Source organism: Magallana gigas, chromosome 9 (genome assembly GCF_963853765.1).
Source record: "Magallana gigas chromosome 9, xbMagGiga1.1, whole genome shotgun sequence".
Classification (NCBI taxonomy): Eukaryota; Metazoa; Mollusca; class Bivalvia; order Ostreida; family Ostreidae; genus Magallana; species Magallana gigas.
The window spans coordinates 49,100-73,749 of NC_088861.1; the positions used below are offsets into that span (position 1 = coordinate 49,100).

At 34.4% G+C, this 24,650-nt stretch overlaps 1 protein-coding gene and 1 non-coding gene across 5 annotated transcripts in view; both read left to right on the forward strand.

Moving 5' to 3' along the window:
- Nucleotides 1-24,650, forward strand: part of LOC105332809 (epithelial cell-transforming sequence 2 oncogene-like) — a 35,581-nt gene that overhangs the window by 5,414 nt on the left and 5,517 nt on the right. Inside the window, exons 9-26 of one of the 4 annotated variants that reach the window (XM_011435528.4) lie at nucleotides 135-279; nucleotides 539-654; nucleotides 845-1,032; nucleotides 1,482-1,571; nucleotides 1,902-2,102; nucleotides 2,476-2,582; nucleotides 3,014-3,097; nucleotides 3,392-3,506; nucleotides 3,881-3,946; nucleotides 6,325-6,408; nucleotides 7,207-7,376; nucleotides 7,631-7,776; nucleotides 10,977-11,045; nucleotides 11,330-11,554; nucleotides 12,060-12,216; nucleotides 12,516-12,581; nucleotides 12,726-12,817; nucleotides 21,703-21,875. In XM_011435528.4, coding sequence (XP_011433830.3) covers nucleotides 135-279; nucleotides 539-654; nucleotides 845-1,032; nucleotides 1,482-1,571; nucleotides 1,902-2,102; nucleotides 2,476-2,582; nucleotides 3,014-3,097; nucleotides 3,392-3,506; nucleotides 3,881-3,946; nucleotides 6,325-6,408; nucleotides 7,207-7,376; nucleotides 7,631-7,776; nucleotides 10,977-11,045; nucleotides 11,330-11,554; nucleotides 12,060-12,216; nucleotides 12,516-12,581; nucleotides 12,726-12,817; nucleotides 21,703-21,875 — 2,294 coding nt within the window. The remainder of the gene's footprint in view (nucleotides 1-134; nucleotides 280-538; nucleotides 655-844; nucleotides 1,033-1,481; nucleotides 1,572-1,901; nucleotides 2,103-2,475; nucleotides 2,583-3,013; nucleotides 3,098-3,391; nucleotides 3,507-3,880; nucleotides 3,947-6,324; nucleotides 6,409-7,206; nucleotides 7,377-7,630; nucleotides 7,777-10,976; nucleotides 11,046-11,329; nucleotides 11,555-12,059; nucleotides 12,217-12,515; nucleotides 12,582-12,725; nucleotides 12,818-21,702; nucleotides 21,876-24,650) is intronic. The other 3 variants (XM_066072141.1, XM_011435529.4, XM_011435530.4) reach the window with 3 other exon arrangements.
- Nucleotides 1,286-1,380, forward strand: LOC117692337 (Z30 small nucleolar RNA). Its single transcript, XR_004603758.1, has one exon. It is a non-coding gene; the product is annotated as a Z30 small nucleolar RNA (small nucleolar RNA).

A 24,650-nucleotide genomic window follows, 5' to 3' on the forward strand; every position in this document is an offset into this window, starting at 1 on the left:
TTCAAATTAGAAACTACGTATACATGTACTTGTCATGCAAAATAACATATCATTGATTTTAAAATAAATAAACATCGACAAAATCAACTCCCGCCAGTTCTTCAGTACTTTGATTAATCTTGCATCCATTTTAGAAATGACACTATGATGTCAGGTTATGAGGCCTACCCCACGTCCACAGAATTCCGGACCCTGAGTCGAACCCTCCCCCTGACCGGGGTGGACGAGATTGACCACCCCCGAGTTGTGTTTATCTCCTCCAGGGTACCTGCTGCTGATGTGAGTACAAGGCCTTATTCTGACCACCCATTGTGTACAAATATTTCTGTAACTTTGTTATAAGTAAGTATTTCAAAAAGATAAAAACTTTGGGTGGATTGTTTATATACATCTTCATTATTGATATAAACAAATCTTTAAAAAGAGTTTGGGGGGCTTAGGTTGAGGAAAAGCTGAAAAATTAGTTTTACACCATCATTTCCTAATGTCTCTAGAGTTCTTTTGTGATTGTCTTATGAATTCTAAACTCTGTTTTCAGTTGTTGGTTGACGCTGTGTTGTTTGGTGTGATTCCTATTGTGTATGAATACGAGGGAACAACATCTGAGGCCCTGATGATGAAGCTGGAAAAAACTCTCGCTGGCCGAACAGCAAGGTACGATTTTCCAAAAAAAATCCCCTTGGTTTTGTAGTTCAATTATCAGTTACTGATTTTCTGCTGACCTCTTGCTTCCTTCATGTATTACTGATTCAGAACTATATGGTGAAACAAATTTTAAGTAATAACCAAGACAGAACTTTGGGGTGAAATAAATATAAAATGGCTTTTTATTTATTCACTTTAGGAGTGTAGGATTGTTCTGTCACTCGGAGGAACCCGGTGAGCTACGATTGGCCCATGGTTGTACTGTTACCATGGATACGTTATACCGAGCTGATGTTCTAGACTTCTTCTCCAAAGTCTGCAGGAGACACCTTCTCCCCACGGATCAAGGCGGCCAGTTTGATATTTTTGTACCTTTGGCTGCTTGTGGTTAGTTTATAACTTATTAGATGATTTAACATTAATACATTTGATGAAAATTAAATCACAAACTTGAAACTCAAAACCTATGGTCACAGGTGTACTGTGCCAGCATTCTAGGACTAGCCACTGGGTACAACAATTGATTGATTATTGAACCCTGATTTAATGTATTGATATTCTTAAACTGCTGTCATTGAAATGAAATAACTAAAGTTGGATTCACACCAATCTGTTGGAGATTTTTACTCCCGTGGAGTCTGTTTAATGATGATTAGATCAATGCCTGACTTGATATCACCATAATGCTAAATGGTGTTGATCAAGATATGACTAATTAATCTTCTCTCTGAAATCAGACTCTAAGATTCCAAGTATACTTAATAACTTCTGCATATCTTTTAAAATAATGGCTCATTGACTTTAGATATGTTCATGAAACCTGACTATTTTTACAGAACCTGGCTTGGAGATTGTTGTACAGTTGAGCATTAGGACAGAGAGGCAGTTCTCTTCTCCCACTGGTATTATCGGAAACTTTAATCACGGTGAGATTAATATAAAACAGATAAACATATGTAAATGTATGGAGAAATTCTCTAACTAAAATTGTTAGTAGATGTCTTTCATACTAATCAAGAGGCTAGTTTATTAAAATAGCAGATATTTGAAATATTTGTGTTTCTTTTTTTTTATTTAACGAAATTTTAACACTAGTTTATTTCACAAGTGACATTCTTTTTAAAAAATTTAAGAACCACAATTGTTTCAATCTATGATTTTCATGCAAGTACCAAATTGTATTTAACAGCAGATTATAATTAATTTAACACAAAATTCTATTGGGAGGGAATTATCAAACCTTGATACATTTTTAGTGAACTCTGATTGGCTAATTCCCTACAAAGAGGGCAGGCCAGGGGCAGTCACTCAGCCCCCAGAGGTGTATTTCTGTCAGAGCAAGTTGGATGTGTGGTCACACGTGGCTGATCAGGCCATTGAGGCGCTGGCTTCCTGTAAACAACACCTGGGACAGTTCCTGGAGAATACACACAGGGATATTGTCTCCCAGCTCACAGGTATGCAACAGACATTTTATTTTTCTCTGTTCGTTTAAAAAAATGAAAAAATCAATTTTGTCATAAATCTGTTATGCAAATTTATGAGTTTTGATTCTAAATGGGAATTTTTTTTATTTGCAATTTATATTGATTACTTTAGGGATGATATTTAAAGTTTTGTTTCCAAGATCATACCTCAGTTGTGCATTTATTTACTGTGCTGTTTGAATATGCTGTTATGTATATATCACAATCTACTACTGAGTTTGGAGAAGTCATTGAAACACTGAAAACTTTCGCTTCATGTAATTGCTTTATACTAGAATACAACATATAGCAGGTAATTATTTACGTACAGTGAATGATTCATGCCTCGTTTCTCTGGGTACAGGTCAGCTGGTCTTTGATATTCTGGGACAGACTGAGATCCATGGGGTGAAGAATGTCACTAACTCCCTGTCAGAGGCCCTGGTACAGCTGGGCAAACAGGACAAAGATGTAAGACTTCGAGTACAAAGGGAAATATTGATATTGGGGGGGGGGGGGGGGGTGATTGATGAGAAGGGAACTTGTCTATGGTGCCTTATATTTTCCTTATTCTATATTCTATGCCGATATAATATTGTGTTTGTGAAAAAATATGATCTGATTTCCTACCATTTTTCTCAATAATAGAGAGAATAATAGCAATTTGAAAATTAAATGTGTTAATCATGGCATATTTTTAAAATTTACTATAAAGTGATCTTTGTAAAGATTATAAACAAATTATTATTAGTACTACCTCTTCTGAAAGGATAAAAGAATAAGCATTCAGAAAACCAATTCCTATTCACCAGCTTTAATCAGTCATATCATGACAAAAATTACACAAAAACACATTTATAAGAAATATATTAAAATAAGTCGAGTATTTCATGGCGTTGTAGGTGAATCCCCTAGAGTTTTTGGGACAATACCTTTTAGAGAAATCTGGTGTGGATGACTTGGCATTCACAAGCTCACTGGAGAAGGTAGGAATTCATTTGATATTCAGCTGAAATTTACTAAATTTTCACATGTATTTTAAATAAAGTTCATCATTTCAAAATGGTGTTTTTGCAGAGGAAGATGTTATTGTTGCACATTTTAAAACAAATATTGAGTTCTGAAATACCTGATGAAATCGGAGTCAAGTAAATATGACAGGGAATATAAGTCGAGAAGTAGTCATGTAGCTAAAAAATAATTTGATTATGTGTAAAATCTTTCAATATCTTTTACCTCTGTTTTGTAAAACACTGTTTTAATGTCACCTTTGTTGGCAGTCCCTAGTACCGGCCGAGGACTATGAGGACGAAGATGAAGAGGTCACGAGGATCAATGGTCAAGGTCAGACTGAAGGTCAGGAAGAGGAAGGGGAGGACAAGCCTGAGTGGGGAGGTAAGGGAGGGATTATATCAGATAATGCTTACACTGGTTACAGACAGATTCTAGTGCATCAGCTGGTTTCAACTTGATATTATGTACTGTCTTGAGAATCATAGTTTTACTCGATGGAATAATCTGAGCATTGAGCATGACATGTTCAGAAATTGTTGGAAGTCTTAATCATGAAGGGATCGCTTGTTTTGTTGCATACTTTTTTCCTGCTTGAAATTCTTGTACTTAGAAAATTTAAGAATCCCATACAGAAAATTATATCATTGAAAGCATGCCATAGCTATTTCTTTTTGTATCCATTGAATGTCACGAGAGATGCTATTGAGTTTTGATTCAATCCACATTCTATATCTCTCTGTGCTTGCTTGATGCAGACATTGAACCCGAGGATCAAGAAATAGAGCATTACTACACACAGCACCATGATCATGATAGGAATGGTAAAATTGCCCATCATCCTCTAGAGGGACTGTATCAAAATACTTCATTTTCAAAAACACTTTCAGACTTCTGAATTTAAAGTACCCTTCACAGATGGACAGACAGAAATTGTTTATAAAAATTGAAGAGAAAAAAAATTAAAAATATACAGATTCCATATTTAATTCAATTCCAATTTTTATTTGCATAAAAATTGGGATTCTACATTTGATACAGTTCCAATATTTATTTCAGTATTCACATGTGAATCATACACTTCCTCTATTTATTCGTGTATATGCTTTATAGATAAGTTATATAAAGGTTATATATAACTTATAATGTAGCCTATCTTAATACATTATACTCTGTACTTCTTGTATATAGTCTTCACTTACCTAGCTGAATATTCTTATGATTTGTTAGATTTCATCATTGTAATTTATCATATCTGCATGTACCGGTATATCCAAGGTCTTCAACATGTGAATAATAATTGATTTGCTTTTTAATTCATTTCATGCATGATACAGGCATAGGTTTTATATAATCATGCATTGTACATGCATAGACCAGATAGGATTTATCATTAGGGCCCCGCAAGGATTTGCGGGTGCCCTATAGTAATCACTCTGTCCGTCCGTCCTTCTGTCCGTCCGTCCGTCTGTCACTCTTCCGTCCACAAATTTCCTGTTTTTTTCTAATAACTTTTTTTATGGTTGCCCAATCAAGTTCAAATTTGGTATGGTAGTTCAGTAGGCAGAAATACATATTTTGATGCTAAGTTTGGTTCTCTATGTCTTCTGGTTTGGAGCTGGGGTGGTGGGGTAGATTCCTAACTATGCATAAGAAGAATGGGCAAAGAGAGATAACTGCTGAGAATGAATGGGCAAAGAGAGATAACTGCTGAGAATGTTACCATTGTATACATGGAAGGCTGTGCAATATTTGTCCTTTGGGATTAATTAACCTTCCACAGGAAGAAAATCCTAAGCTTTATCTTTATCTGTCACATTGAGATTAATTACTGCACTGCCTGTGTCTGCAAATAAACTTTGTTTTGAAGTTAAGGTCAATTTTGAATGATGTGTAGTATTGTGTACATTCTTTGAAATATGGATTTGAAATATAATATTCATATTTTTTGGGGTTAAAATACCGTACACAATGATTTATGATAGTTTTATTGAATAGAGGCAAAGCCTAGGTATCATTGCATTGGTATCAATTCTTTGTTTTTTTAACAAATTTTATTTCATCCCATGTTAACCCACTTTATCCCGTGGATATGACTCATTGGATATTTTTTTGATATTCCAGAGTTGTGACTTTACAATGGGATTTGCCTAGGCATAATGAAGTAAAAATAATGTAGAGTTTTATAAACAGTGTAAACATTGATTGCGGTGTATAAAATATGGGATAAATAGAATCTCATGATTTGTAGTATAATATGATTTTTATCCAACTTGTGTGTTTTATCCCCTCACTAAGGCTCAAGAAAAAAACACTTTAATTGTTGGATGAAAATCATATCCAACTACAAATCACGAGATCCTATATATTCCAGTTCTTTACATCTTCTGCCGGGCATTTATTTTTCATCATTGTTAATATAAAGAGGATGGAATTCAAAGTTTTTTTCACTTCTCTATATTAATTGTCATAGCGGGGCCCTTCCTGACTGGTCAGTTTTCTAGTTATTTTTGTTTCAAATTGCATGTTGCTATTTTCTTGAATTTTTGTGTTGTATAAGACAATAACTCAAAATATTCATTCATTGAATATTGTCCCATCAGAGAAAGAAATTACATGTAATGAATTTCCTTGAATCAAACAAACACATTTGTTATATTGTACATTATAACCTTATTTGACAGTATACTTATTGTGCTATTTAGAGAAGTGTCTTCAGTATTTAAAAAGAAAAGATAGTTATTTTGGCATACACAAGTTAAGTTTTTGTTCCTATATTAAATCTAATAGAAAAAGGTTTCAAGTGGTTATTTTTATTCGATGTATAAACGTGTTTCATTTATGAAGAAATATCCATGCATCACAATTTGTGCTGTTAGTTTACTTTAATTTGCATGCAAGAAAATTTTATATAAGGTTTGCCACAGCCTGGACAACTTCAAAATTTCCAATGCAAACCATATTCAATTTTCTCTTGGATTTTTTTTTCTCATTAGAAACAACTTGGTAAAAAAAACTGTTTCACATTGCACTAATTTATCAATATCAAAAAATCACACAGTCAAGTATTATTTAATATAATTCTATATGCAGTGTCTAGGTATCAGTACGTTATATATGTATATACATGCATGTATCAATATGTTTGGTGGTTGTCACTTATAAATGTATATGTACATACATATTAAAACAATGTCTGTAGAACCTCCCCCACTGGAGAACACAGAGCATCAGTTACACGCCGACCAGGAGGGAGAGGAGGTCCCCAAGAATGCCAGTCTGAGCGGTATATCATTGCGCAATACCTTATGTTGTAGTCATCAATAGTAGTTACTGCACAAGGCTTTTATAGATTTAACACTGCGATGCCTTGTTTTATGACCGATTTCTTTGTTTATGTGTTCTCTTAGTTTAGATGGTATTTAGATTGTTTTATAATGATTTCTTGCATATACTTATCCTGTCTGGTTGGAAAGAACTTTTATTTCTAAACTTTGCTGGTTTCGAAGTTTTTATCATTCATGTAATTATGAATTACTTTTGCTTCTGTTGTGCTTTATGTGAATACAACTAACACTGTAAATTATCTGCCTTTTTACTTAAAAAAACCTGTTTTGGTTTTTTATTTGAGTCATAAAGTATAGCATATGACTTGAGAATTTTTGACAGTCTTAAAAGCTTTAGTTTTCACCTTATTTTCTTTCAAGGTTTGTCTCAGTACTTTGATTATATGACATCTTTTTAATTTCTTTTAATATTTTATACTTTTGTTTCTAGTTTCAATGAAGATATGGCAAAAAATAAAACTAAAATCTTTTACAAATATGTAGTATGTTAAATATATGTATGCGTTAAAAAATGTGAAGAAATTATTCATTTAAATGGTACGTGTTCTCATATACCAACTTAACATGCTATTCACTATTGAATATTTTTAAAACTTCTCTTTGTTGATAGGGAAAAAAACCCAGTTCAAACTGGGAAATTAAGGTTCACCTCAGTTTTGGCTTCAATAAAATACTGTATTGAAAAATAAAGCTCTTCCTCTTATATGGAGATGAAATATTGTTGAATTGTTTTACAGAGACACTTCGACCACCAGCCGATATGCCAGAGAAAGCCCAAATGGAACAGAGTGAAAAGGAAGAAAACCGCCGACAGCAACGACAGAAGCGACAGAAACTGGTTCAAGAAGCAGAGAATCTGCGGGTCACATTTGGGTCCATGAGACTAACTGGCAAATATGAGCGCTTGGTAAGAAGCTTGCTTCTAAATGATAAACAAATTGATTCAGAAATTAGCAATTGGCTACCTTAGTACTATGCTTTTTATGAAACAATGATAACATGTTGCTGGTTTGCTTGAGGTTTCTCAAAATATAATTTTTTTTTTAATAAGATAAACATAAAGATAAGTAAATTGTTGAAGCAAAGGATGTAAAACATGAAATTGTAAAAAGTTTTGTTTCATCAGAAAATCAGACATATTTATGGTATTTTGCATTGCAGACAGCAAAACAGTTCCATGACCACCCAGAGAAGAGAACGCCCATCGCCATGGAGATTCTGAGCAGCGAGGTGGAGTACAATCGAATCTTACAGGCTGTGAAAGATGTCTACGTCAAACCTCTCAGGGCTGCCCTCAACTCCAACAGGTATGTTCTAAAGTTACATTACCATTAGTAGGTAAAACTCCTATCAAATCCAACAGGTATTTTATAAGGTTACATTACCCTCAATAGGGTTAAAACTCCCATCAACTACAGCAGATATATCAAAAATATAATATTTTAATTCATTCCCTTTGATAGGTACTAAACTCTTACTAACTCAGACTTGCTATAAAAGAAGATGTAGTTGGCTTCATCAGCTAAATTGAATCCACAGCTTTATCAGCTAAAATCCTTATATTGAATCAAACAAGAATAAAAGAATTGCCATTCTGTACATCTTTAAACCTTAGTATACACCCAATCAAATTCAACAAGTAAAAGCTCAACAGCAATAATGTGTAATTAGTATGCAAAAGAAGTGGCTTGTTGACCTGTCAACACTATGAAACTACAGTCAACTTTAATAAGTGTAATATCACACAATCATATTATTCTTGATTTAAGGTATTCGATGTATAATGAGGGGATATTGAACAATTTTGAATCATTTTAAACTATTTAACTTTGTATTGCTAGATAACAATGAAAGTGAAATAAACCAAATTCACATGATTGACAACATATAAAAAACCGGTCATTTTGCACCTTAAAATTTTTGAAAGAGTTATTTCCCCTTGATGAAAAAAAGAAAATTTTAATTTCTTCAAAATATCTGCGGTAAATGATTAATTTTATTTTATATTTTAATAAAGAGAAAGTTTATGCATGTATTAACCAAGAGAGTTTTACGAATTTCAAGTTACTTTTTAAAATATCTTAATAAAACATACGTTGCCCATAGACCTCAATGCAAAATTCAAGGTGTAATTAGTTGAACCATAATCAAAATTTTGAAAATTTCTTTGGTGGAGTATTTTTATTTGATATCACCTTCAAAATGATATCATGATTAAGAATGTCATACCATTCATTTATTAGGTACAAAATGTGGTCGTTATACATCGAATACCTTAAGGAAAAACCTCTGCAAAAATGTCATCCTCTGTATGATAATGCTGTGGACATTGAAAGCATAAAAGGACCAGTTTTTTGTACTTTTAAAATTGAATTTTTATTACATTACAATACAGATAACAAAAATTTGCCCTTTCACATTGTCATCCATAGTACTGAAGCAGTTTGAGGACCTCTTTCTCACCATTTCCCACCCACAGGTGTCCCTCACTGTCCAGACATAATGATATTGGCTTTGAGAGACCCTCCTCCTTACATTTGAAAAGCAGGAGCAGTTCACAGTTTTCAGACAAAATATGAATCTTGCTGTTTTCAGCATCGGCAACAAGTATTCGATTGAATTTGTCTGTAGTAATGCCATAAGGTATGAAGGGGTCTTTGCGAGAGTAATATGTGCCCTCTTGAAGTCCAGTAAAACTCACGACTGAAACGCATTTCTTTGATTTGTCTGAGACGCAGAGACTTGACTCACTGTGCATTGCAATGTACCATGGGTGTGTGAACAGTGCTTTTCCTGTGGAAGTTTTCTCTATGCTGTGTGTTAGGTCCCCTGTTACAGTATAGCAGCCAATCTTTCCTCCATTGTTGTTGGCAAGGCTGATGTAGATCCTGTAATCCGTCAAGCAGATTCCACCGGTTGGATACCATTCCCCACAGTGAATCAAATCCATGGATTTCTTCTGCTGAGGGTTGAATTGACACACCAACTTCCTGCTTTTATCTGTTGTCAGAAGATGGCCGCTTTTGTTGATGGCCAGGCCCTGCATCTCGTTGATTTCCAACCAATCGTGAACTTTCCTAGTGAAAAATTTAGCCAAAATATCTCCATGCTTGCTTAATTGTACAACCTGGCCTTTGTTTTTAGAAACCCAAATACTATCATTTTCACCCAAGACAATGTCCATATTGCTAGAGGAAGGAATTTTGATTTCCTTGAGGACTTTAATGGATTCAAGACTTGGACTTGGGATTTCCAAAGAGACAGGCGGGTTTTGGTTGACAGAGACCTGAGCCTGAACTAAAGGAACGTGAACATTGCGGATGCCAAGACGTTGTTTGATCATAGATTCTCTTTCTTGTGTCCACTCTATTAGTTCTTCTTTATCAATATCACTCAGGAAGGATTTCAAATCATCAATACTTTTCTGTATTTCTTTTTCCTTTGTGGTGGAAAAACATTTCGTTTGTTCAGTGATTTCAATCAAACTTTGAGCAACCTCCAAATTTGATCGAAGATTTTTTTGTAACTCTTTACTAGGACCAAGTTCGACATTTTCTATTTCCTCAAGTCTTTTTTTATTTCTGTCCATCCTCAGTATAATCGCAGTGATCTCTTTCTGCCCATTTGTTTGAAGGTCTGTCTTCAATTTGTCAATACCTGCTTCGTAGTGTAAAATTCCCTGTTCATTTTTATCCTGCAACTCAAGCAATGATTTTTTCAGCTCCTCTGCTGATAAAGTGAAGGAATCCATCATATGTTGTGTGTTAAAATTCCTGTTCTCTTTGATGTTTAATCAACCCACAAAAGTTCCATTTTGATATCTATAATCAACGCTTCTATATTTTTTTCACACTATCAATTTTTCTACATCAAGTCTTTATTCACTCAATTTTTTCACTTTAAAAAGAGTTTAAATACTTTATGGTCACATGCATTCTTGCCAAGGATCCCGGTACTTGTGGAATTTTTTTATCAAAAATATGAAGTTCATTTGAAGCACATACAAGTATATTAACTAGGGGGAAGTACATGTATAATTGAGTAATATGAAATTTCCTTGTTACACACAACAGATTGCTCTTTCACAATCTATTTGAGATAGCTTATACACATATATTTACATTTGCAAATATGCTTCCTTATATGAACCTATAGAGTAGTGGAAACGTTCTTTTTAATGACGTCACAATGATGACTGCATGCTTTTATTGTTTGACAATTGCAATAATGTAAATGTAAAAACATTGTAATATTAACGATTCTGAACGATTTGCCATTCACAAATGTAAATATCAGTAATAAACAGCAATGTTAAAAAGTTCACCAGGATATGAACTTGGTTGGTATGTGATCAGGTCTACTGAGAAGCCCTTCCAACTTACCAAGTTCATGTCCCGGTGAACTTTTTAACTTGCTATTTATTTCTTAAGTGAATTATCTCATACTATTATGTTACTTTGTAATATTGAAATTGATTTTTATTTGAAGAAATTTGTTATTATTTCAGGGCAATAGCTAGCTTCCAGAATGTCCAGATTATCTTCACTGATCTTCTACAACTGTTAGATGCCAGCAGGTATTGAATGGACAATCAGTACAGCCATATCCCTCCTAAAACATTATTAATTTCAATCCCTCTCTCTCTCATGTTCTTTTACATTTTAACTTAAAACAAAAAAACGAAACAAAAAAACGAGTAGACAAATAAAAGGTTAAAAATAAAATATTCAGTATTGTGAGTTTGAATTGATTTCAACTTATATTATTGACATCACCATGTTGGCATACAGTCAAAATGACAGACAAAAGAAAATTATTATTATTTATAACATAAAGGCTACAGCATGCAATTGATTTCAGCGAGATGTTGGCTGATCTGAAGAATCGAGTTGCTGAATGGGATGCCACCAATTCCTGTCTAGGAGATATTTTTGTAAGATTCTGTACCCACCTGAAGCTGTACACTAATTATGTCAACAATTACGACGTCATCCTACAATGTATAGAACGCACTAAGGAGCAGACGCCAGCCTTCAGAGCCTTCCTGAAGCGACACGAGAGGATTCCTGCTTTGAGGATGATGACGTAAGATCTTGAGCACTTCGTGGGAACAGTTAGATTGTTTTACATTAACTGTGGAACTGCTTTTCTGCATGGCAAATTGTTATAGTTTTGTGATATGATGTAACAGCAATTGTTTTGAAAACATCATTTAATTTTCTACAGACTAAAATTTGCCAAACTGCATTGATTTACTGTGCAACAGTCATTATCATGAAGGGGCCAATTTATTAACAAATAAACTTCTTTGGATAAAATGATTTTTCCCAATTAAAATTTCATTGTATTGTGAATTTGATATGTAATATCTCTCCCTCTCTATTTTTTATAACGATAAATTCTCATGCGTTTCATTTAATTTGCGTTGTATTTAATTAAAGGTTTTCTCAACATATTTAACTTGCACCATATGTGCAAGAAATGCATTTCAACATCTTGTGCTACTTCAATCCAAATGGCTCATATTTAAAAGCTCCCATTTTATTCAGACATTATTTTACAAGGATCAACATTTTTAACAAATGTGTAGGTTGCCCGAGCTGTTGTTGTTGCCAGGACGACGGATCAACGAGTATGTGACCCTCCTGAGCTGGTTTGAACTTCACACTCCCAGCACTCACCAAGACAGAGGGGACCTGGCCGACGCCATAGAAACACTGAAGGTCGTCAATAGGCATGTGCAAGAGGTAGGGTCATCAGAGTTATGCCCCTTTTCACAGTGGTATAAATTGGCAACGGATTTGAATTTTTATAGGGTTAGAAATAATATTTGACTGGACATTGGGAATTTTTCAACAAGAGATTTCACTGGTCAGTACAGAACAATGACTGTCACACTGGACCTATATATGTGGAAAACTTAGAAATAGCTGTTTCAGAGATCAAGCACTCTTCACTAAGCACTTGTCCAAATGTAAAAATGATTGGTTCCAGACCTCAGTTATTTTGACCTCTGTTCAGTCATTTGTTTTTTTTTCTTTGGTAGAGCAAGACCAGGATGGACAGAGACAGAAAGATGATAAAACTGCAAAAGACTATACTCAACTGTCCTGTAAGTCTGATCTCACATCTCAAAGCAATCTGCTTAAGACTATTATGATACTTCGATTATCCCATTCAGCTAAATTGAAATACTCTAGGGATTCAACAAATGACTTTTAAGACCTTCACTCATGAACTTTGTTATTATTGACAGAGTTTACTGGAGTCCAATAGATACCTCATCAAACAACAGGACGCTGCCAATCTCAGACCCCCCTCCACTCAATCATCAATACCAGAACTCAGGTCAGTCAAGGCAGGGACTAATTCTGTCCTCAATATGTTAGGCTATAGTTCTTACTTTCAATCATTTGTCCTTTTTTCATAGCTCAATAAAAAAATCCCCCACAATTTATCACCAGGTATTTATGTGAGGGAATGTCTGGTGCCAGAACCCAGATTTTTCTGTGTTATTGGACTATTTGGAGAGCTCGGGATGTGTTCATAATACCTGGGGGCGTGCAAGTGTTAGAGGGAGGCTAAATTTGGGCAGAAATTTAAATTCAGTCCAGGTTCTGATCCCAAACTACAAAATGAAAATCCCTTGCTTGTTTTCAACATCTAGCTAAAAAGTGCATAAATTCTTCAAACTTTCGGTATGCCTCTAAGATATTTCTGATAAAAGAATTACAAACTGTATAAGCAATTTTTAAAAACACAACAAATCAAAAAGAGACATAGTGTTTTGATATCTTGAAAATCGCAAAATTTTGTCACAAATGTAATTTTCCCACATTTCTTTTTTATGTCCCTGTTGCTTCTCTTTGCAATGGACCACATTCCAGCATGGTGAAAAAAAAGTAAAGAACAATTTGTTTCAGAGTTCCTGCAGAACCATTTATTTTAGCAATTTTAAAAGTTGTAAATTACACATATAATGTGCTAAAAAGTTCTTGCATATATAAGGTAAATAACATTTTGAAGCCATCAATCTGATCTGTGTGGCATGATTCCAATATATTTCATCATTTTGATATGAGCAATAGTGAATTTTTGTATTTCCTTAAAATGAATGATTATGTCTGTCCATCGATCATCATATTTATCTTCCTCTTCCAAAATCTTTCGTATCTAATGAGGGTATAAGGTTACAAACTTCCTGTTTACTTGAATCACTAATTGCAAATGGTTAATTGCATAGTTTTAATAGCAATTAAGTAGTTATAATGTATGAGGAGAGCATCACGTTTATTCAGTTGGAAGTACTGACTTCCTCTTGAATGAGATGTCTCTTTCCTGCACCATGTCACAAATGATGTAAAGACAACACCCATCAGATTAGGAAGAAATACAGAAAAATGATGGGAAATGGGATATTATCCTTGGATTCTTTCTCTCTATCATTAAATTTTGAAATGAGAGAAAACTTTAAGAATGTATTTACATTTATTTAAAACCCCTTTTCTCTCATAACATCACAATAATTAAGGGGAAAATAGTCACAGACAGACAGACAGACAGCAAGGAAAGAAAGCACCGAAAGGTCAGGAAATATATATCTGAATCCATTTCCTTCATTTGGGTTTTATAGTACATTTCCTTGAATCTGGTGATAAACAATTGCATAAACATATTACATAATTTGTCATTGATGTAGAATGCGAGTTGATGTGTTCAAGACTTCCATACACTAAAAAGTACATAAGAAATTATTCAGTCAAGGAGAAAGGACAAAACATGTTAGGCTATCTGGGGTTTTTCCCCTAGCTTCTTTAGATCATTAGCTGTTTTCTAGTGCCATGAGATTTTTCTACTTTTGATCCTTTTAAAATACTTCAGGATTTTTTAAAAGAGTAATCACTGGGGTTATTTTTATTTTTTGCAGCCAAAAAAAAAACCTTATGATGAAAGAATTTTCAGTAGACGTGTGAAATATGTTTTATTGACTAAAAAATACTACTAATCTTCTTATAATGAGTCTGGCGTGCTTCAGAAGGCCTAAAATAGCATGTCTTGTGGGCATATTTCTTTCGCAAAGCTCAGAACCATGAACTACTGGGATGGCTCTTAATTATGTAATATTTAGAAAGTATTTTGTTTTTCTAAGAATTACAACAAACTACTGATTACTTGTAATATGAAGTTTTCAATGAAACTTTTTAAAAAATCCATCCTTTTTGTTGATAAGCTATTTACAAATAGTATACATTCTATATAGATTTTAATCCACTTTGAAAAAACTTGCAGTAGAATTTTCTAAAAATTATGTGTCACACATCTGACAGTGCATCAAAACAATATTGCCAATGTTGATTATCTCCCCTTGTACTACACAGGACCTTTTGTTATATCATAGAATTATACACAGTACCTTAGTTATGTACGTCAATGGGAAAAGATGTTACATGTACTTATATTGAATAACATCCCTAATATTTACATGTGAAACAGTTGGGATGTAGCTGCATTTGATAACATAATAAAATGCATGCAAATCCATGGACATTGCCTAACAATTCGTGTAAATATTAAACCCTGTTCGTTTTATTATTTCATTGTCATAACTTTTCAACATTACACTACATCATCATTTGTGTCTGAGATAGGCTCTTTAATTTCCATTGTATCTTGTCCTTTCTGTTAGAACATGAGCAATGGAGGTCAGATGGAATCTTTTTTTTTCCCTAATATGTCTTTTTAAACAACATGGGTTCTTCATAATCTAGAACCCCAGACACACAGGGAACTATACTGACCCGCACAAAAGCAACATATTTAATTATATGTCTTCTTTTTTTTCAATTCAATGGTTTATTGACATCACCATGTTGGCATACAGTCAAAATGAAATCAATCTATATGTCATTTTAAATGTAGATTTACTTCTTTTTCCTTAATTCAGTTTTTTACAATATCAAAAGTTATTAAAAAATATCAATTCATAAGTTATAAACATTCAGTGTTCTACAATAGAAAAAAAAATATTCTTTTTGTCAGTGTTATCTTTATACACCCAAACAAAATGTGTTACTTATAGATATAGTTTGATAAAGATAACATGGGCATGTACTTTTACAACCAAACAAAAATTGTAACTTAAATACCCAGTAAGTCTGTGAAATTTCATGGAATATTCACTAGTAAATATTATGTCAAAGAAGTGTGGATATATCCTGTATATGTTATCGGATTATGAAGCATCTTCTAAATACCGGTACACTACACATGTAATAACAAAAAGTGTGAATGGATGTGTCTATAAATGAATGAGAATTCCCGGGGGAGGTGGCATGTACTGTTATGTCTGGTTGTCAGGAGACGCTGGCATGAAATGTCCTCTTCTTTCTGTCATAACACGATCTACAAAGGTCACATGGACTCTTGATATCTCGGTGTGATTTTATTTGCCTTGCTGTCATCGGATTTTGACGTTCCATTTATACATCATCTTCATACTCCCTAAACTTGTATGAATGTGAAAACATTCTTGTAAAAAAAAAAATCATTTGATTTACAAAGTTATGATGTCTGCAACAAATCTAATAATGATACATTTTAATACATGCAAAATACTTGAAACATGCAAGATTTGTTTTCTGCATAGCTTACTGCATTGATATAGATTTGTCTGTAAATGAGGATGATAAATGATGACTAAGAACTATTGATTTCTGGGAAATACAAGTACATGCTTCAAACGATTTTTAAGATGTCATGGAACAAGTTGTGTTTTTCCCCCCAGTGTATGAATGGGATTAAAATCACTATTGATGAGTGTCAAAGAAGGCAATGCCTGATATGAAATTCCTTTCACATGAACACCCAAGTTTTTTTTATTGTGTTTGTTTTATTAATTTAAGCTTTTTAATGTTAAGCTTATAATCTTGAATTGAATGACTGATAACATTGTCAAGTAATTTGTGTGTATAAACACTTGACAATATGCTCGTCTAATTTTGGATTTCTGTCTAGCTTACATTTCCTTGTTCGGAACAAGGACCAACTCTTATTTCCAACCCCATTTCATCACTACAAAGGATTTGTTTTTAATTACCGTTACTTCTAATTTTTTGCACCTGTAATAATTCAAAATCTCTTTTTACTATAGTATCTTATTAAGCTTACCACCGTACCAGTAATTTTATATTGTCAATTTTAATATCAGGTTTTTTCAACAGTCTACATTGCATAATGTATCATTTGGCTCTACGAGGAAATGATGCAATCCTGATATAATGCCATGGAGAATAAATGAAGAGTTAAAAACAGAACTTAGCAGCTCTCGATCAAAGTAATTGCCATGAAACTTCAAATAAAGCTTGAAGTGACAAGTTACGCAATTGTTTGATAATGCTTCTTATGCTGATGTGCAGTATCCCTGCACATAGACAGGATGACTGGGCTCATTATGAAACTGTCTGACGCTGATAAAGACACCTCTTTTCATTTATCGGATATTGTTTTTTGGAGTGAGAAAGATCTGTTTGGGTTGTGTGTCAGTCGAGAGTTATCTGCCCATAGACCACACTGTAGAACAAAGATAAGGAGTTTAAAAAAAAAAAAAAAAAAACAGAAAGGGGTAAAATTTTGTCTGCATGGAAAAAGCACTTTTTTACCTTTATATGCATAATTTTTTATAGATGAGCATCTGTTGTTATTGTGCACTTTTGAAAATTAATGAACCGTCTGTTTTAAGTGTAGGGAAAGTGAAAAAAAAGAGACTTGAGAACATCTTTTATTCTGTTCAGTCTTGACCTCCATGTATACAATTGCAAAAGCATGAGATCTAAGTGCTTATTACATAACGTGCTTACGAGTCTTTTCTCAAGGAGACACAGCACTTTGCAAGTTTTCTTTGTTCCTAGATTTAATACAGTTGAACAAATTACAAATTCAAATTAATTTATAGTTTTAAATTAATTTTATTTTCATTGCAATTTTTATATGAGTTTTATTACTTGATGGGATGTTTGACAGATAAGACCTTACTCGGAGCCATCATGTAAATTGCTGAGTTGTTCATAAAAATGACAAAACTTTTGCCGGCAAATAAATGGCGGTAACTTGATGTTTTACCATTGAAAAACTTCACATTATCACAGATAAATTTAATTAACTCTTTCTGGGAAAGTTCCTAGCCAACACATAAACATTGAAATTAAGGTCAATATTTTCAATGCAGTTATAGAGAACCTAGCTTTCTTTGTTGTTAGGGATATTTTTTTGTAGGTATAATGTGTATTGCTAGCAGAAATGTCTATTTCTATCTGTGTGAGTCACGCTGCCTTATTGATTTCGTATCGAGCCCGACATCAGCTGCCTCCCTCCCTCCCTGGATTAATCATGAGGCCACCTGAAGGTCCACTGGGCCATAGCAACACGAGAATCTCCTCAAATGGTTCTCCTTGACTGAATAGTGTATACCAGTCTGATACCAAAGACTATAGGGCTACTCTGTATAGTATTTTTCAATCTGCTGTCAAAGATTATGTATAGGGTTATTTTGAACAGTATATATATATCAGCCTGCTAGAAAGACACATAGGGCTGTTATAATGGACAGTGATGCTACTCTATTTTTTTATGTGTTTGTGAATCTCAGATTTTTTGCTACTCTATTTTTAATACCACAGAGATTTTTTTTCTGATGTCATAACCATTTCACTTCCTTGCAAGACCAGAAGTTGTCCTGTTTGAATGATAGTCACTCCATGTTTCGATATTCTGATGTCTAGTCCAAGGATTATTAATACTGCAACCAAAATAGATTGATTTCACTTTGTAAGATTTATATTTTGATTATTAATTGATAAAAGCAATTTTGATTTGGAAAAAAGAAGGGATTTTCTTATCTTTTTGAAAAACAATCATTTCAAAATTTTTTCATCTTCAGACTTTAATATTGCATGATCAATATGATTCGAAATTGAAGAAATATAGTAAGCTTTTTCACTTACAATTACTTGAAAAACTGGCATTAAAAAATAGAAATAAATGTTGCATGTGCATGCAAGAAAGATTACAAGGTCTGGTTTGTATTGATACATTATTTAACATCAGATGTTCTCTGATGAAAAATCCTTAATATTCTGTTCATATGGATTCTGCAATAAATGAAAAGAGTGAACAAATCAACTTTAAATATTGCAAAGGCGATTTGCTAGTTTTGTAGAATAAAATTCATTCTAAAATAGCTTCAGCGGTGATCCTGTTGGCATGCAGACTGATCTGTAATCAATGCTATGACATGATGTAGGATGTCAGCGCCTGGTGGTGACGTGAGTGGACGTTTTCTCAGCTATTTGTCACTCAAGACAAGTGTCAGCGCGTCTGTCAGATTCGTCTATAACTCTGACCTTGAGTTCTGTAAAAGTGCATTTAATGTTATTTAGTAGTTTAGACGACACTAAGTGGAGGGGGAGTTTTTGTTAAATAAGATTTTGTATGAAAGGCCTGAATCTGAAATAGTCATTTTTGATTTGATCGCCTAGAAACTAAATTTTAATACTGTAGATGCATCAGTATGTAAACGTTCCCCCCCCCCCCCCCCAAAAAAAAAAAACCAAACAAACCCAAATAACTATTTAAAATGATTAGACAAAGGAAATCACAATATGTACATTTCTGCTTGCAGTAGTAATTGGACAAATTATTGAGGGGGGGGGGGGTCTCAACATAAAGAGAGTCTTGAACATAAATAATGAATCCTGCAAAAGAAATCTCTGATTTACATGAATGGTTTTGTAAACGGCCCTTCATCATTTATTCAATAAGAAAGATCCATTACACAGGTACATGGTAAAAGTTCTTGTCTGGACATTGTCCTTTCTGTACTGTCTCCTTGTATCAGCATTCTGTCGCTGGTCTCACTGTAGAACTGTTAGAAAAAAACAACAGACCTGGGGTCAATACCTTGGTTACCTGCAATTTACCTGTAACTAATAAGGTGAGCAGCCACAAGACCTGAGGGTGCTGAATACAGATGTCTGTCTCCGTAGGTCACTGTTCAAATGTCCTCACAGTGACAGGGGGATACAGTTACCAGGGCGGGGGAAGAAGTTGTACAACAAACAAAAAGGGGAATGCTCTCGCTGTTTCTATTTAGTTAAAAATTCAATCTTGAGACCTTTCAGAGTACAGTATGGATTTTTTTTTTCATGAAGCCATTTTACTTTGACCTCAGCCCAGCAGAGCCAGTGTTCTCTCTCTCTCTCTCTCTCTCTCTCTCTCTCTCTCTCTCTCTCTCATGAATTCGTATCTTGACTGCAATATTTAAACATGTACTGTAGTTCATAGGCTCATGTCTCTCCACTCAGTGTCTTCATTCTCCATCTTCAACTTTCTAAAAGTTCAGCCGTGAATTATAATTTGCTAAAAGTAGGCTTTGATTTGTTGGTTATAATTCACCAAGCTGTCAAAACAATATTAAAGTTGTCATTTAGAGACAGTCTGAGGAGACCTTTAGATGTATTATTTCCATAAATATTTAGTTGTGTGTCCAGATGTCTCATCTCAAACACGGTGGATGTGGATTCAGCTCTTGGACCCTGAAGACATTCTGTTCAATTAACCTGGGTCCTCAGTGGCTATGTGGTTGGAGACCACACAAAGTGTTGGACTGGGATTTTATTTCCCTGTCTGCTGGTGCAGTGGCTGCTTGGTTATAGACCCTTAATGTTCAACCAGAGAATGTCACATTGAAGAATTAGACATTGGTTCAATGTATGGTTGGGTAAAGAGCTTGTGTTTAACAAGATTCTGTCACCAAACCCAGAAAAAAAACCATGTCTCAGCAAAAAAATGAAATTGATGACAATCAGCTTTGGGGTTAGATTAAGACAGTAATGAAAGAAAAACATTACCAGCCGGCTGGGAGCTATCTTGCATAATGGAAAAACATTTCAGGTTTTAAATGAAAAAAATGATTTTGGCTCTCGACTGAGTTTGTCCCATGGGGTATGTTATAGATGTGTTGAATTGCATCTGAAGTTGGAAGAAAACATGCTGTTTTGATTTTATGAATTCATTTGTAGGCAAGTACCGGTAGATATGCCAGACATGTATGCTTTATCAAAGCATTATATAATGTTGTATGCTATGGTAACAGGTTTTAAGAATCAGTGGATTCATCTATAATTAAGAAGCTCATTAACTGCAGGTCAAATGAGAGACCCCAGCCTCCTCTGCTTTCTCTCTGCAGGAAAAATAAAGTGGGGCAAAGGAATTCTGTTATAAGGGGGTGTCAACTAATAGCAATTATCACAGTGGGGCAAACAAGTCACTAATCAAGATGAGGTAACCCTTTAAGATGAAACACGCCCCCCTATGGGGAAAATGCCAAAATGTGTCAATCAACCATGAAAGGGAAAGTACCAAGTTACATAATCCTTGATGTCTCATTAGTCAGGAAGAAAGTTTTTGATTTTCTCTTTCACAGGGCTCAGAACATTTAGCACAAGACTTGGGCTAGTGGTGCATTAACTAACTAAGCCTTCATTAAATAGACTTGAATTGATGGGGTTCTAGTTCATAGTAACAAAAATAAATGTAGCAGTTTGATGAGTCCCTGTAATAGCCAGCTTCTTATTGCTGGTACCTATGTACACAGTGATTATGTAATATGTGCTTTTAATCAAAAGCATTGTTATTCATAATGTACAGTCTAATTGAGACATGAATTGTAAAATGAGATAATGGACATTTAACACGCATGGAGGGATTTTTAACATTAACTTTGAAATGACATCTATAAGACTAACAAAGGGTGGGGAAAATAACTGTACCTAAGAGGCTAAGACTAGGTTTAAGACAGGGATATGTTAATGTGTAAGATGATCTGTTTATGTGTCTTTGTTTAGTTACCTATTTACAGGCAGATAAGATTTGCCTGGAGCTTTTTGTCTCTCTGATGATATTACCAGATCATCTGTAACAAGGAAATTCAGTAGCTATCAAACCTTTTGTAATGTTATAAAATGAAAACTAAGCGATTTTTATTTTACAACAGGTCTGTTTTAAAGGTAGTCATCAGACAACAGGCCCTATGTCATATTACTTCTGTTTGCAATGTAAATTCTTAACATAAAACCAATTTATTGCAAAAAATGCATTTACAAATGATAAAATCTGTATTTTATGTGATTTGAAGAATTTTATTCAGTGAAATACATGTGACTATTGTATCATTGTAGGGTGTACCAGCACATTGAAATGCTTGGTCTGTTCCTGTTCAATGATGCGCTGGTCGTCACACGGAGGACCGACAGGAACTTCCCGTTCACACGCGCCCGGGAACACACCTACAGGTTCGAGAGCAGCCTCGCCCTCTCCAGGCTGAGGGTGAGGGACATCCCCGAGTCCAAATGTAAGTCATCAACTCAGGCTTAGTGGGTTTACTGAGGTACATGTTGGTTAAGAAGTTCTGATGTTACAGATCTGTAAGATTGCATGAAGTACATGCATGTTGAAGTCATTGAAGTCCCAGGGCTGTCAATTCTCATGAAGGGACCCATTATGCAAAATTCCAATTTTCCAGTCAACTTTGACACTGTACAGTGTAAATGAAATGCAGTTATCCGAAGCAATTTGATTTGAGTTTCAGCTTTATTTTTGTTAATTCATGATGATTTTGAAGCAAAGAATATGCATTTGTCAATAGGATGCACAAGTTAGTTGAAGAAGCTTGAGGTACATACAGAGATGTAAATGTGGGTGGAAGATACATGAGGTTCATATGTGAAACTGAACTATGTAGAACAATATGTGTCAAATAGAAATGAGGTGAAAAATGAGGTACATATGGGTTAATTAGACATGAGATACATTATAATGAGTCAGTTAGACATGAGGTAGGTGTGTCAAATAGACATGAGGTACATACATGTTAAATAGACATGAGGTACGTTATAATGATATAATGAGTCAAATAGACATGAGGTACGTTATAATGATATAATGAGTCAAATAGACATGAGGTACGTTATAATGATATAATGAGTCAAATAGACATGAGGTACATATGAGTCAAATAGACATGAGGTACATCATACATGTTACCATTGGATCAAATAGACAATGTGTTGAAGAGACTTGAAGTATTTCTATGTCAAGGAGCCACAAGGTGTATTCATTTAAAAACATGTGAAGAAAATCTGTGTCAGGAAGGCAACTGTTTGTTACTGAGGTATCTCATCACAATAATTTACACAAAAACTTTATACATATATATCAACTGATGAGAGACAGTCAAAAAAATGTGCTCCCGAGAGAAAGCAACAATTAACATTTTATATATAACAGTGATAGAAAGAGCCAGGTGTAAGTGATAGATAGTATCTCTCAAATCACCTGATAACAAGCTCAGCCAGCCAGATTCTTTGCATAGCTGTTATAGCATTAAAAACTTCCCTACTTCTTTTTTTTATCTGTTGACTATTGAGATGGAGATTGTGGTTTGTAGAAGTGGATTCCATGTTCTTGGTAAACACTTGAGCTTTCTGTCAGGTGTTTGTTTAGTAAGAGAGATGGAGGATGTTTCAGACACTTACCCAAGTGCTTAACAACTTAAAACAAACCAAATTATTAAATCTGTGCGACATTTAAGTTTGGTATATATATCTTTTGGTAAAGATGTACACAACTCCAGCCTTTCCTGGGATTAGAGATTTTGTTGTTTTTCTGCTGAATAAGAGTACAAGATGTTCCCCCAGAATAACGGCAGAGCAATTATATGCATGTAAACAATTTGTTGCTTTTGTTTTACAAAAAACTCTTGACATTTAGAGGTATGCAATACAACTTGTTTACTGTCAGAAACAATACACACAATATGAATACTCTGTAATTAGATGGCTGAGAAGAATATTCTGCATTGTTAATAATTGCTGTAGGTCTGCAGGTACTGTTTAATTATCTACTGACAGGGTATATCTATCCACATGGGTATGGTTCATTAAAGTAATCAGATAATAAGTTGGTGGCAATACACAATTTTTGTTCCAGATAAGTGGGTGGTAAACTTTGGGGAGGGGGGGGGGGTTGAGGGAGGGTGAACTGTGTGACCTCTTTGTTAGAAAGTTATAATCTGCCCAGCAAACGTTTACATATATATAATTAACTAAATCTATTTTTAGCGAAAAACTCCTATAAATTGCAGGCAATTCCACTTATGAAGTTATTTGGAGGCCAAAACTCTTAAGATCTCCTTAAAGATATATATTGCTGTGAATGTAGATCTATCATTTACTGTGTAATACACAGGATCCATTTATCTGACATTGTGTACATGTACTGGTCAACATATCTGTTGTTTACTTAGAAATGACCTTGTGTAGAGAGACCGCAATCAGCTGCACAAAATTACCCCAGTATAACCTTTGACATAATACATTCCCTGTCATTTGGAACTCTTTGGGGGGTTTAGGCCTGACCCTGACCTATTTATTTGATTCTGCCACCACCTGATGAAACAGGTGGGTGTACTTGCTTCCATGTCATATGTCACCTTGTTTTAATGAACCAACATTTACATTACAATAATGGTTCAGAGCTTGGGTTGTGTGGTATTGCAGTATTTTTCCAATCTGTAAATTCTGCGACATCTCAACACCATCGCCTGACAAATTTTCTTGCAGACACATCTTATCTGTTTTGGCAACTTGAAGATCATTTCTTTCATGAAAGCTAAAAGGATTACATAAGCAGGATGAACATTTTGTTTGTATGGTTATGTAACAATATGTTTGGGGTTTTTGGGGGAGGGGGTTTGTAATATGTTCTTGACATCATACAAATAATAATTGGCAGTGTCAAATTGTCTACTCTGCAATATTTTTGAAGTAAGAAAATTTGATTAGTTTCTAAGTGTTGACTCATTGCCTGGTTTGACAGAGTATATCAAGGAAAAATCTTATCAAATGCATCTTAAATTGAAAAAGAAAGAGGAATTTGGTAGTCAGATTGTCTCTGTGGTCCCATATCTCCTCCCAGACTGGTATATTGCCAGAGTGAACAATAGATTTTATCCATTTCAAGTTCTAGGAGAAAGCTAGGCAAGGAAAACATGTTTGATATTTTTAACAGTGCGTCAGAAGGATACCGTTTGGTTGAAGCACTTGATTGATATGATAACTGACCTTCA